The sequence below is a fragment of the Scyliorhinus canicula genome, chromosome 7 (genome assembly GCF_902713615.1).
Source record: "Scyliorhinus canicula chromosome 7, sScyCan1.1, whole genome shotgun sequence".
NCBI classification, from domain to species: Eukaryota; Metazoa; Chordata; class Chondrichthyes; order Carcharhiniformes; family Scyliorhinidae; genus Scyliorhinus; species Scyliorhinus canicula.
In genome coordinates, this window is record NC_052152.1 from 115,027,670 (window position 1) to 115,041,397 (window position 13,728).

Sequence of the window (13,728 nt, forward strand, 5' to 3'; positions counted from 1 at the left end):
TTAAAAGTCATTTTACTGTCCTGGCCTCACAGCAGTGATCAGATTATCTCCGCAGAGTCCTTTCTAATGGATCAATAGTCATTTGAATCAAGATTGAATGCACTGTACTAAATGTCTTCATAGAACATAGAACATAGAACATAGAACATAGAACACTACAGCACAGAACAGGCCCTTCGGCCCTCGATGTTGTGCCGAGCAATGATCACCCTACTTAAACCCACGTAACCCGTATACCCGTAACCCAACAATCCCCCCCATTAACCTTACACTACGGGCAATTTAGCATGGCCAATCCACCTAACCCGCACATCTTTGGACTGTGGGAGGAAACCGGAGCACCCGGAGGAAACCCACGCACACACGGGGAAGACGTGCAGACTCCACACAGACAGTGACCCAGCCGGGAATCGAACCTGGGACCCTGGAGCTGTGAAGCATTGATGCTAACCACCATGCTACCGTGAGGCCCCCAGCCTTCCTGCTGATATATTTATACAATAAATCTCAGAGCGCTTCAGTGCTTCTAGCAATGCCTCGAACTTGAATACTAAACAAAAGAGATACGTTGCAGAAGATTTTGGGCTGGATTCTCCGGTTTTGAGGCTATGTCCGGAGGAAGTGTCTAGTTTTACGATGAAAAAGCCGGCACCGCCCCCGCACCGATGCTTTTCCCAGTGGGGAGCTAGCAGCCACGCCACGTAAAATCCCCGGTGTTCCCGACAGAAACTGCTGGAATTGCCGGGTCCGTGGCTGCGCATGCACACGGCGACAACCTGCAGCGGTCGCATCGTATAATATGGCATGGCCGCACGCGGCCCCAGCCTGCCAGATAGTGTCCCCCCCTATAATCACCCCCCCCCCCCCCCCCCCCCCCCCGACTGTGGCAGCGCTGGACACAGTCCGCAGCCACCATGCAAGGTTGGTGAAAACTCAGAGCACACGTGTCCCATGCCGTCGGGAAGTTAGCCCATCAGGGGCGGAGCATCGGGGGAGGTCCTTCAGGTGATGTCCTGAGGCCATCCCAAAGGTGTGCGGCGTACTCACAGATGACACCGTTTTGGAGTGGGCAAAGCATCTGAAAACAGGTGCCGGCCCCGATTTCAGGAATCTCCGCCCGATCACCGAATAAAATTTCGGAGTCAGCAAGCGGACAATCACGCCCTAGAACTAGGGGCTCACAGTTTAAAAATAAGGGGCCTCCTGTTTAAGATGGAGATGAGAAGAATTTATTTTCTCTGAGACGGTCGTTAGATTTTGAGCTTCTCTTCCACAGAGAGTGGTTGAGACTGGGTCGATGAACTGATTCAGGGCTGAGTTAGACAGATTTCTGATCAACAAGGGAGTTAAGGGGGGAACAGACAATGAGGTGGAGTTGGTTGACATCCGGTGACAGGGATGTGCTGTGCGTATGCAGGAAAGGTGACTCTCCTCCAGAAACACAGAAAATCGACACTTTTAGCACAAAAATAGGCCACAAAACCTGTTGACCCCCCCCACCCACCCCCTCCAAGACCACCACAACTACCAAGAAATGGCCGGGAATAGCTTCAGGATCCGAAAACACGGTAGAATCAGTAAAAACCTAGAGAGCAGGAACGGGATGTCAGTGAGCGGGACGAGTCGGAGCCGGTCACACCCAAGCAGGCTGGGTGACCGGGACTCATGCCAGACTATCCACCAATAAGCAAGTGGATGGGCCTCCTGACTCTGGAGCTACTAAAACACAGGGACGCATCAAGCTCAAAATGGTGGTAATAGTGAAGGTGGCGGTCGTGGACACCCTGGTCCCCTTCAAGGTAACGCTAAAAAAGACAGAGCAGGGAAGCACGGTGGCACAGTGGTTTGCATTGCTGCGTCATGGCGCAGAGGTCCCAGGTTCGATCCCGGCTCTGGGTCACTGTCCGTGTGGAGTTTGCACATTCTCCCCGTGTTTAGCATAGGTTTCGCCCCCACAACCCAAAGATGTGCAGTGTAGGTGGATTGGCCACGTTAAATTGTTCCTTAATTGGAAAAATGAATTGGGTACTCTAAATTTATTTTTAAAAAAGACAGAGCAACAGATGGAGGCACAATAGATGGCAATCAGAGACCTGGAGAAAGTGACGACTAATCGCCTCCCTGGAGACATAAATAGCAAGGTTGGTAGCGACGCAAGGGGCACTGAAGGAGAAGGTCGAGGACCAGAAGAACTGGTGGCGCCGCCAGAACCTCCGCATCGTAGGTCTGCCGGAGGGTATCAAGGTCAGGAACCCCATGAAATGTGTGGCCCAGATGGGATTCAGTTTTTGGCAAATCTGCATATTAAAGTGAGGCAGTAAGCCTTACCCAATTGTGCAGATTCCCAAGGTACCTGAGGCTTGGGACCTGATCCCTTTGCCTTGGGGACCTTGGATGTGTGCTGTTCTGTACTGGTCTCCACAAACAGCACTCTTGGGGTTCAAGGGTAACTGAGGCCCTGGGCTGCATGCCCTTTGGGCAGGGTGGTGCCTTGGTACTGCTGGTGCCACCTGGGTACCCTGGCAGTGCCACCTGTGTGTCAGTGTGGCAGCACCAAGGTGCTCAGGTGGCACTTCCAGCTGGCAGGGTCCCATGTTTCATTTGAGCTTGGGGGGAGGTTGGGGATTCTTTTTGGGGCCTGAGAGATCGGGACACCATTTAAAAATGGCATCCCGAACTCTCGCTACAACGGGGGGTTCTGGCGATTGGAGCTCCCCATTGTAAAAAACAGGGCTTTGTGTGGCCTCGGCTGCACGTTCCCCATTTAGCCCCCTGAGAATTCCTATATGTCTTAATACAGAGCCAACCTCCTCACCCTTTCCTCATAAGAAAATCCCTCCATATCCAAGGTCAACCTAGTGAATCTTAAAGGACTGCCTGCAATGCCAGTACATTTTTCCTCAGATAAAAAGACCAAAACTGAATAACCAGGCCGTATGACTGAATAATAAACTATCCCACTTCATTCAAGTTTATAGTCGCCTACATGATTATACACAATGTGGTGTCTGCTAGCTTTGCTCCGTTAATTCTCATTGGGAGAGTTCACAGCACAGATGAAGATGTCTTCACAAACCTTAAGGGTTTGTGGAACTCGGCAATTGAAAGTGGACAATAATTGCAAACCAGGCCACTGCAGGCTAATAGTCTAACTCACCCACACTTTGTAATTGTGAAATAAACTATTGGCGACACAAAGCAGCAGTTTGCTCGAAGCATTGAGAGCAATTGGTGTTACACTTCAAAGGATCAAAAGGTTCTGTGTGAACCCTAGTGATTGCCCAAAGTGAATGCTGGAAGTGGCTTTCTGTCACATATTACACGATTATACCATTGGCAATGGGAAGAATGAGGACAAGATAAGTGCAATGTCACACTGGGTAAATGCAATGTCTACCATCACATTCTCATCACTGATTCTGATCCAGGAATGTGCACTTTACATGGACATCTTTGTAGAAAATAGTTTGTTTTACTAGCAGAAATCAAAGTCAATCATTTTTCAACAAACCCAAAACTAGTTTGCAATTGCAACCTAACAGCTTTATTTTTGACTAAATTGTTGCTCGATGTGTTATGGGCATATTGCGATTCTTTTCAGAAAGTGTACACGGAGAGAGCAAGTGAGATTAGTTTTGAGGGCTCAAAGTTTTTCCATAAATTCAGCAATTTCAGCTTGGAAAGCTAATTGGCCAGACTTTATTGTAAAACAAAAATGGCATATGTTTCGCTCTTTTATTAATGTGCAGATCAGCCAACAACCTGTGGCAAGAAACAGAAACTCGAAGAATGCCAAATGGGCACAGGTTGCAGGATGGTTGGCATTGCCCCACCAACAGTAGCTCACCCTCCGCCTCCCTGTGAGGTATATGACGTTTAAGTAGTCACATGTTAATTAACAATTAAATTCGCTGTCAAAAGCTAAGCCCGGTAATTACTGGCGTTAAGTGCCCGTCCAATATCAGGACATTTATAATGCCAAACAACCAACCTCTCTTACCCAGTAAGTGAGCAAGTGTGGAGTCTCGTTCCACTCCACAGAACATTCTTAGATTATAAAAATGTCAAATTTAAAATTTTTGTTTCTGACTTTTCCTTTGTCACTTTCTCTGTCTTTTTAAATCCAATCTTTATTTTTACTTCTCATTCTGCATCTAATTTAACTCAAATTCACCATTTTTATTTTACCTTAATTCTAGTTCACCATTCTGCTCAACTCTTCTCATTTATTTCTATATCCTTCAGTCTCATTGGTTGAAGAGTCACATTGGTCCCCACCTACAACTGTAAGTCAGTCATATATCTAAAACGCAATCAGCCTTCTGGACATTTTGAACATTTTTACAGTCTCTTTATTTGACATGTTGCACTGAGATTACAATTAATGTCCCATGTCCATAGTAGTTTCCACACAAAAGCGGTGGTTAAACACAGGTTAACCACCATTCAGTCTAGTCCAGAAACAAATGTAATGTTTATCAGTTTTGATAAATTAGCACATGACACAGCTGGAAAATGTCAGGGGGTTCAGGTGATAATAAACCACTGCAACCTCGCAGCTTGTCCTCCGGAAGGCTTTCAGGAGCCTTTTGTTCTTGCCTAATATTTCAGTGTCAGTGGATAAAGCTGAAGAAACGTGTGTATAAATCCGTGGCTCAGACCGTCATTGTAAGCACAGTGGACATGTTTGGAACTCAGGTCTGTCTCAGAGATGTTCTCTGGATCAATGAATAGAGTAACTCATCTGCATCTCTTTACCTTGACTCCCTCTGTCCTGGATCTATTTGTATTGCACAGCATTGAAATCCTCTGTCACCTCAGCTGGAATATATCTATGTCTCTTATGCACACTTCATTTTCAGTGTCTCCAAAGGCAAAACCATGGTACCACAACATAACAGGATGTTTGGTACAAATCATTAGCTGCTTTATTTCACAATAAGGTGACTATATAGGGCTAGTTTACTTGACTCAATGAGCAGAGTATATTTCCACATGATATTGAAGAATGAGAGTGGCACGGTGGCACAGTGGTTAGTTAGCACTGCTGCCTCACAGCTCCAGGGACCCGGGTTCAATTCTGGTCTTCGGTCATTATCTGTGTGGAGTTTGTAAGTCTCCCCGTGTCTCCTCCGGGTGCTCCGGTTTCCTCCCACAGCCCAAAGATGTGGGGGTTAGGTGGATTGGCCATGATAAATTGGCCCTTAGTGTTCAGGGATGTACAGGTTAGATTATGGGGTTACGGGAATAGGACATGGTGGATGGGGGAGTGGACATGGGTAAGGTGCTCTTTTGAATAATCGGTACAGACTCAATGGGCTGAATGGCTTCCTTCTGCATTAAAAGGATTCTATGATCTTCTATTCTAATTGGCTAGATGATTCCGCTTTATGCTACACTTAAACTTTGCCACCCATCCTGGCTTTTTCCACCTACCTTTTCTGCTCCCCTCCAGCTAGCTCTTGTGATAATCAGGATGTTTTCTCCGGTGTCTGACAGTCTGCTTTATTTCCCAACTGTTTACAAGCAGAGTGAGGTCAAAGGCCTTCAGTCCAATGCCTCCGAAGTAGCTTCATCAAACAATACCATGGAATTGTTAACATCCACGTGAACAGAGAGGATATTGGGTCAATGTGTAATATGAAGGAGGCACCTCCGATAGCTTAATTATGAGTTAATGGAACAGTAACTTTGCCTCAACATTTTCTTTTGTGATTTCTTGTGCCACATTCTTTTGTGGGATCACTGTTTTGATTGAAAAATGTAACATATGAAAATCTCTCGCGCTTAAAAAATTGATGTCATGGCCTTGAAGAGGACGCAGAATAGATTTGCCAAAACAATGCTAGAAATAAGGGACATCAGCTACGAGAAGTTGCGGAAGCTGCAATCATTCTCTTTAGAGTGGAGAAGTTAGAGGGAAGATTTCATGGAAGTGTTGAAATGGTGAGGGTTAGAGTAAATGGGAAGAATGGTTTTCACCAGTAGGAGGAACAGTAACCAGGTGAGAAATTTTTACGGTCATTTGGCAGAACAACCAGCGGGGACATGAGACGTTTATTCACACAGTGAAGAGTTTTCTTTTTATTTATTCATGGGATGTGGGCATTGCTGGCTGGGCCAGCATTTATTACCCATCCCTGAGGACATTTAAGAGTTGCTGTGGATCTGGAGTCACATGTAGGCTAGACCAGGTAAAGGTGACAGATTTCCTTCCCTAAAGGACATTAGTGAACCAGATGGGTTTTTATGACAATCGACAATGACTCTTGATTCCAGATTTTTTTTTATTGAATTCAAATTTCGCCATCTTCCATGGCAGGATTCAAATCCGGGTCCCCAGAGAAGGCCTCTGGATTACTAATCCAGGGACAATACCATACGCCACTGCATCCCCTAGTTCACCTCCTGAAAGGATATTGGAAATTAGATTAGATTGTAATTTTCAAAAGGGAATTGATTATATGTGTGAAAAGGAAAGATTTAAATCTTTATGTGGAAGGGGGGGGGGGGGAGAATGCGGAGTGAGACTAACTATATGGTCAGCTCTTACACATATGAGCACAGTGAATGGGATGGCCTTGTTGCACAGTAAGATTCTAAATAAGCACAGCCCCAAATCTTTAAGACCACTCTCATTCCAAATGATCCTAAATCACATCAAACACATCCCTGACGTCCTTACCTCCAGTGCTTTCTGAAGCCATGGAAAGCTCTTTCATTCCTGAGTGTTTCCATTAGTAGTGTACGTCAGTTCCACTTATATCTATCAATTTGCGGCTGCTTGGGTGGCACAGTAGTTAGCACTGTTGCTTCACAGTGCCAGGGGCCCGGGTTCGATTCCACGCTTGGGTCATAGTACGGAGTCCGCATGTTCTCCCCGTGTCTGCGTGGGTTTCCTCCGGGTGCTCCGGTTTCCTCCCACAAGTCCTGAAAGACGTGCTGTTAGATGAATTGGGCATTCTGAATTCTCCCTCTGTGTATCTGAGCAGGCGGCAGAATGTGGCGACCAGGGGATTTTCACAGTAACTTCATTGCAGTATTAATGTAAGCCTACTGGTGACAATAAAGATTATTATTATTACTGTGCGAAATTACACACAGAGTAAATCTTAATTTACAAATGGTAATGCTTATTGTAAAGGAGGCTAAATTGTCAACTGAAGCTCTTAAAAAATGTCCTCTTTTCTGAAACAGGTATTATTTCAACCTTTCTACATGTCCATCCATTTGGAGCTAACATTGAATATCTATGGTCTTATCTGCAGCGACTAGATGCCAAGGTAAAGTACAAAGTTTAGAAATTTGTGGTTGTGGGGAGTTGGATATGAAGATCAGTGGGCCCTGTAGGATTGTCCCTTCATTTCCTGTGAGCTGACAGACATCCAGGACTGAAATCCTGGTGGGGCAATCAGTGTTATCCGAAAGGGCAGAACCTAGCTGGGATGACACAAGAGATACCATAGCTGCTGGAAGTCTGAAGCGATTGCAGAAAATGCTGGAAATGGCAGTATCATAGGAGGAAGAAACAAACTGTACGATTCTCCGAGCTGCATGTGACCCCGACATTGGTCTGAATTCCAGGTCAGGAACCTAGATGTGGCCATTGCAGGATGTTGGAAGCATCCATTTAAGAAGCCTCTTCCGAGTGCCCAGTTCATTTAAGGATGGTGGGCATAGCAGGCAAGTGGGAGGCCCAATCTGTGGGCCCACATCAATGGCTGGCTGGCAGTCTCGCTGGGATAGGTAGGTAATACTAAAAAGGTAGACAAGTCCAAGAGTCAATCAACATGGATGCTCCCTCTGGTGCCTTATGCATATGATTACATAGGGTTGTTGGTGTGGAAGACCATAGGACTGGCTTTATCCTGGCAACATCTTTATTGGGCGGCAGAATCTTTAGTTCTGTTGGCCTCCCAGACAGTGGTGGGCTCCACACAAGTTAGGGGGGAAACGTCGATGCACTTTGGAAATGGGAAGATTCCATCTCCTTCAGAACATGGTCCCCAGTTGGCCACTTAAGTAATATAGTAGTCTTTCTGTCTCCTTGGAGCGGGCTGCAGACTGCTATTCCTGCCCACCCCCGCAGAGTGTCCCCTGCAGGTGGGAATGGGTTATCGAGCAGCTGTCCCCACATGTCTGCCCCCTATTTTCCCAGCAACCCCCATCTCCACAGTGCTGAGAAATGTTAAGGCCACATGCTGATGGCCTGTTTGTCTTCTGATGAAGGGCATTTTGCTGAAACATTAACTCTGGGTCAGAGTCTCCGGTCCCCCAGCCACATGTTCTTCGGCAGCAGGATGCAGCGCACCGTTTATGAGAATTATTACTGAAGCCACCCCACGCCCCCGGGAAACCCGCAGGCGGGGTGCACTGCTGGTGGGAAAAGAGAACCATAACGGCGGGATGATTTTGGCCTTTGTATTTCTCACTCCACAGCTACCAACTTGGATTATATTGGGTTCCCAACCGCTCCAATTTAAGATTCTGTTTGAAGAATTATTTAATTAAATTTTCACTATTCCATCTACCTTCAGAATTACTTATATTTATCTCACTTTGAAAGGTGATTTTTGTAAAATCTTTTCAAAGAATGTGGGGGTCGCTGGTTAGGCCAGCATTCATTGCCCATCCTATTTGCCCTTCAGAAGGTGGTGATGTGCTGCCTTCTTGAGGCGCTGTAGTTCATGTGGTGTAGGTACATCCACAGTTCTGTGATTTTGACTCAATGACAGTGAAGGAACGGTGATATATCTCCAAGTCAGAATTCTGTTTAAATTTAGAACTATTTTTGTAATCCTATTCCACAGTTTCCCTAATAAAACTGGATTTGATTCAATGACCACATTGCGCCTGGCGCAGATCCGATGGAACCAGATGAATCACATGAGAGCCCCAAATCAAGCTCTGCGCCGGGCTGATGGTGAGTCACCCGACTCACTGCGCCCGGTGTGATCTGGATCTGCATATTTAAATGAGTCATGAGGGTAATTTAAATACTCGGACGCTGGATTCACCCAGTGCCTGGGAGTCAACGGCTGCGTCTGCAAGACCTCGCCAGGACGCCGTTTAGTGGCACTGCCAGGGGTTGGACCCTTTGGAGGGTGGTTCCCAGGGGCCTTGAGCAAGGATGGGAAGTAATGGGGGGGGGGGGGGGGGGGGTCATTAAGCTGGGCAGGGGAGGCCTGAAAGCAGGCGGGGGGGTGGGGGGGGGGGGATCCATTCCTCGCCAGCTGGAATTCTCTCGAAATGTGGCCTCGGCGGTGAGAAACTCCGCGAGGCCAAAAGAAACGGCAAAGAGCTATTGAATAGCGGAGTGATTCTCAGTACCGCTGCCGTCGAGAAAACTAAAACATCTGTCCTCTGAATTGCATCCTCTATCTTCCTTTTACAGCACGGTAGCACAGTGGTTAACACTGTTGCTTCCCAGCGCCAGGGTCCCAGGTTCGATTCCCGGCTTGGGTCACTGTCTGTGTGGAGTCTGCACGTCCTCCCCGTGTGTGCGTGGGTTTCCTCCGGGTGCTCCGGTTTCCTCCCACAGTCCCACAGATGTGCAGGTTAGGTGGATTGGCCATGCAAAATCGCCACATTCCGGCACCTGTTCGGGGAGGCCGGTATGGGAATTGAACCCGCGCTGCTGGCCCTTGTTCTGCATTACAAACCAGCTGTTTAGCCCACTGTGCTAAACCAGCCCGAAAGTCCCAAAAGACGTGCTGTTAGGTAATTTGGACATTCTGAATTCTCCCTCAGTGTACCCGAACAGGCGCCGGAATGTGACGACTAGGGGATTTTCACAGTAACTTCATTGCAGTGCCAATGTAAGCCTACTTGTGACAATAAAAGATTATTATAAAAAGATTATTACAAGAAGTGCTCAAGATCTCGTTTCCCAATTTTCCCTGCCCCTTGTCAGTGACATAATTAGGTGCCTGCGCTTGGCGTGAACCTCATTTAAATGGATGTTAATACATTTACATATTATTAATATGCCTCTCTGCTGCATGATATTCCTCATGAAATACCCAAACCTTGCCGATGTGATGTCACGTAGACAAGGTTTACAACAGCTTCAGAAGAATGGGTTTCAGTTGAGGCGATCCCACCAGGGGTGCCAAGGTACGTATAGCCCTCAGGGAAGAGGGACATGCCACCTGGCACAGGTTGGCATTTCCCCAGCATGGTTGGCTGTGGCAAACTTGCAGTTTCAGCCTGTTCCAGGGATCAGTGCCAAGAGTCAGTCCTCTAGGGAGCCCCATGGGGGTGGGGGTTCCCATTATGTGTGGTGGAGGAGGGAGAGCCGATGCCTTTGAAGGAGGGATGGGGACTTGCCAGTGAGGTGGGCGGTATTCACCAGTCAACGGGAGAGTGCCCGCGTTGGGTGGGTGGGGCAGCGTGGACAGAGCCCCTGATACATGCACGGGTGGGTGTGAGATTTGACCTGATAATCATGGGGGGTCCTCCGTGTCCATGGGCGAGGTGGGTTGAGTTTAACTTTAGTGCTGATCGGGGTGCCCTTTAAAGATGGTGCCCTAATCTCTATGGAGCCAGCCTGGCCGACTCTATCGGGCCCTGCCCCGCCAGTATGATGGCATATGCCGCAATTGTATTTGTCCGAGTGCCTCAAGATTTGTTCTGAAAATTCGGCTGTACATCAGGACAAATTATGGGAAAACTCCGCCTATGAGTGGATTCTAATCCACCGAGACATCCGTTTATATCACCAGTTTAATCTTTATCCTACCAAATAACCAAGCAATGCCCAGGTGCATCGATGTACCAGGAGTTACCTTAAGAGCACCAACTTTATACTTTAATTCAAAAGATAATTTTGTGACGGTTCATGTCAGCATAGATGATGGTGGCAATGCTCCTCATCACCGACTAGGATAGCATTCATCTCTCTCCTCGAATTGGAATTCCCAAATTGGAAGTTCCAGTTTTGGCTGGCGAAGTCACCTGTTGCAGATCCAGAGTTAAGGCTGTCAGTCTAATTTAGAGATTCCGACATGTACAAATACTCACTTGAAGCCTGTTTCAACAGATGTATAGATATTGTAAATGGTGGCATTGAATACTGAGATCCAGGCAGAGCCCACTTCAGATATTGCATTCTGCATGTCACACATAACTTATATAGGTAACAGTTCATGAAATTAATTATTTCATTACACTGGAGTTCAAGGCACCTAATGAGATCCACTGAGTTCATATCTGCCTCATTCACAAGTCCAGCATTTTAAAACTTGTACCCTGATGGTAAATAGATGTACCAGTGAGTGTGTGGAAGCAAAGAGTGGTATATGAAGACACTGGACTCTCTTGACTTACAACACTGCTCCTTGCTACACGAGCTGGAGGCAATGGTGGTGGAGGTGGGTGGAGGGGGGAGGTAGATGTTGATGTACAACTGAGGAGCTCTGTGCTTTGGGTTAGCGCTTATAGGCGTGGCCAGGACACAATGACAACGATGGTGCTTGGGAGTCTGTGCAAAAAACCTTCAATGCTGGTGCCTGGGGAGCTCTGCTTGTTAACCCTCTGTTACGGATTTTCCCTTGCAGATATCTTCAGGGGAAATCGAAATGCTGCTCGTCCAGCTGCCGCACATGTTCAAACAAGAATTCACGGGTGTTGGAGCCACACTGGAGAAAAGGTGGAAATTCTGCGCTTTCGAAGGAATTAAAACCATCAGCCAATGAGCCTGAAATGATGCTTTGCAAAAGAGAAAAATAGATTATTTTGCATTTCAGGTTTATGCGTCAGTGAGTGTGAAATCTGGTAATTATGAAGAGGAGGAAAGGCTGCAGAGCCAACCAAGCTTGAGGTCTAATTACTACATCTGTTCTATCTCTGATGACTAAAAATCTATCTGTACCCTGGTTACTGACCTGTGTCAGAATATGATGATTCCACTCAGTGTTTCGTATGAAACTCTCATTATCTGACTTCTTACCATAGTTGCAACTCTTCAAGAATGAGTGCAAAGGCAGGGGCATCATTTGAAAATCTTGCAAACTCACCATAAGGAATACAGTTGGAACTAATTGAAATATTTGAGAATTATTGTACTGGAGGAAATGGATGGAACGTTCAGACTAAGGGCTACTACCCCTGAAAGGCCCAGTTTGTGCCCCACAGTGCACGCGGTACATGACAAGGAGTAAACTTCAAGAGGCAAGAGGGGCCCAGAGGATTGTCGGATTTTCCCCAGACACGACACCACAACACGGACCGAGAGCTCTCTGCCCATTATCAACTTCAACTGAAATGTGTTTATAGTGCAGCTTTGATAATGAGAGAAGGGATTGTGATTCTTCTGTGTCTCCTCGTCATGTGTGACCCTCACGTCTGCTGCACAACACAGATGGGAAAATCTTACTCTTGTGTAATTTAGAAATAAATTATTTTTATGAAAATTTAAATTATAAACTTTTACCTCAGTGTGATGATGCTACCTTCTGTTGCACATCAATTTTCTCTTGTCAGTCTGAGATCTCAGGGCATTCCTCTCTATGTTGAGGGCAATTCTCAGACAACATGTAGAATAACATATGTTTGGGTGGGTTCAAGGTAGCTCAAGGACAAAGGTTTCTGGCCTTCCCACCCAGCCACCAATTGAAGCCCTTAAGACATACAAGTAGTGTCTATTTCAGGACCTCATCCCACTGCTGCGTATCAACTCAGCGTCAGATGGGAGATTCGCCAGATGGGGAGGCCACAAAGAAAACTGTGGTTAGTGGCATCCGAGGGGTTTTCGGTCCCTCATTCAAAGGCATTCAGCCCCTGATCTGGGAACCTGGCATTGGGAAGGCGGGGTGGGGTGGGGGGGTTGGGGTGGGAGACACACTGAGCATCGCCCCACCACTCCCCTCTCCCTGGTTGCTGACCTCTTATCGCAAACCCCAGCCTGCAATCCCATCCCCACCATAACCTGTGACCTGTGTTCCAGGTGGATGCACTGCCAGCAGCAGCCACCCACTCCCAATGGTGCTGATGAGCAATACACAGTTGCCAACCTCTGGTTGTCCGGCAGCTCTCGGGGGGGGGTTGGGGAGTGTGGGAGGCAGATTCTCGACCCTCCCTTATCTACTAAAGCATCTGACAGGCGCTTAATTTGGTGAACCTTCAGGAAAAGAGGCCACAAACGGCTTTTGCTAGCTCTCCAGCTAGTGGGTGAGACTCCAAATACCAACATTAAATGCCACCCAGAGAGAGACCCTGGGTCCACAGACACAAGTCTAGGGGTTTTGTTTAGACCTCTTTTCACATTCGATCCACGTCCGGACCCAATCTATAATTCATCCTTTATCTCTGCCTGATAGTCTCTGGGGATTCATGACATGCAGTGCGTGCCACTCTTTCTCTCACACTTGTGGGTAAGATGTCTCCCCTGATTGGGGAGTCTAGAACCAGGGGGCGCAACTTCAAAATAATAGGACCGAGATAAGGAGAAATCTTTTTACTCAGAGTATTGTGAATCTTTGAAATTCTCTACCCCAGAGACTGGGGAAGCTGTCATTGTGACTGGAGCTGAGATTGATAGATTTCTAAATACCAATGACATCAGGGGGATATGGGGATAGTGTATGAAAAGACATTGAAGTGGTTGATCAGCCATGATCTTGTTGAATGGTGGAGCAGGCTCAATGGGCTGAACGGTTTGCTCCTGTTTTCCAACGCTGACAGTTGTGTAGCTCATTTCTCTTACCTCCTCCCTGACGCCCAGGGTAC

General features: G+C 47.0%; 1 protein-coding gene across 2 annotated transcripts in view; it reads left to right on the plus strand.

The window, feature by feature from the left end:
* enox1 (ecto-NOX disulfide-thiol exchanger 1) overlaps positions 1-12,419 on the plus strand; it is a 370,497-nt gene extending 358,078 nt beyond the window's left edge. For both annotated transcript variants that reach the window (XM_038802705.1, XM_038802704.1), the window contains exons 12-13: positions 7,198-7,283; positions 11,559-12,419. In XM_038802705.1, coding sequence (XP_038658633.1) covers positions 7,198-7,275 — 78 coding nt within the window. In that variant the 3' untranslated portion in view covers positions 7,276-7,283; positions 11,559-12,419. The remainder of the gene's footprint in view (positions 1-7,197; positions 7,284-11,558) is intronic.
* Positions 12,420-13,728: the final 1,309 nt, after the last annotated feature.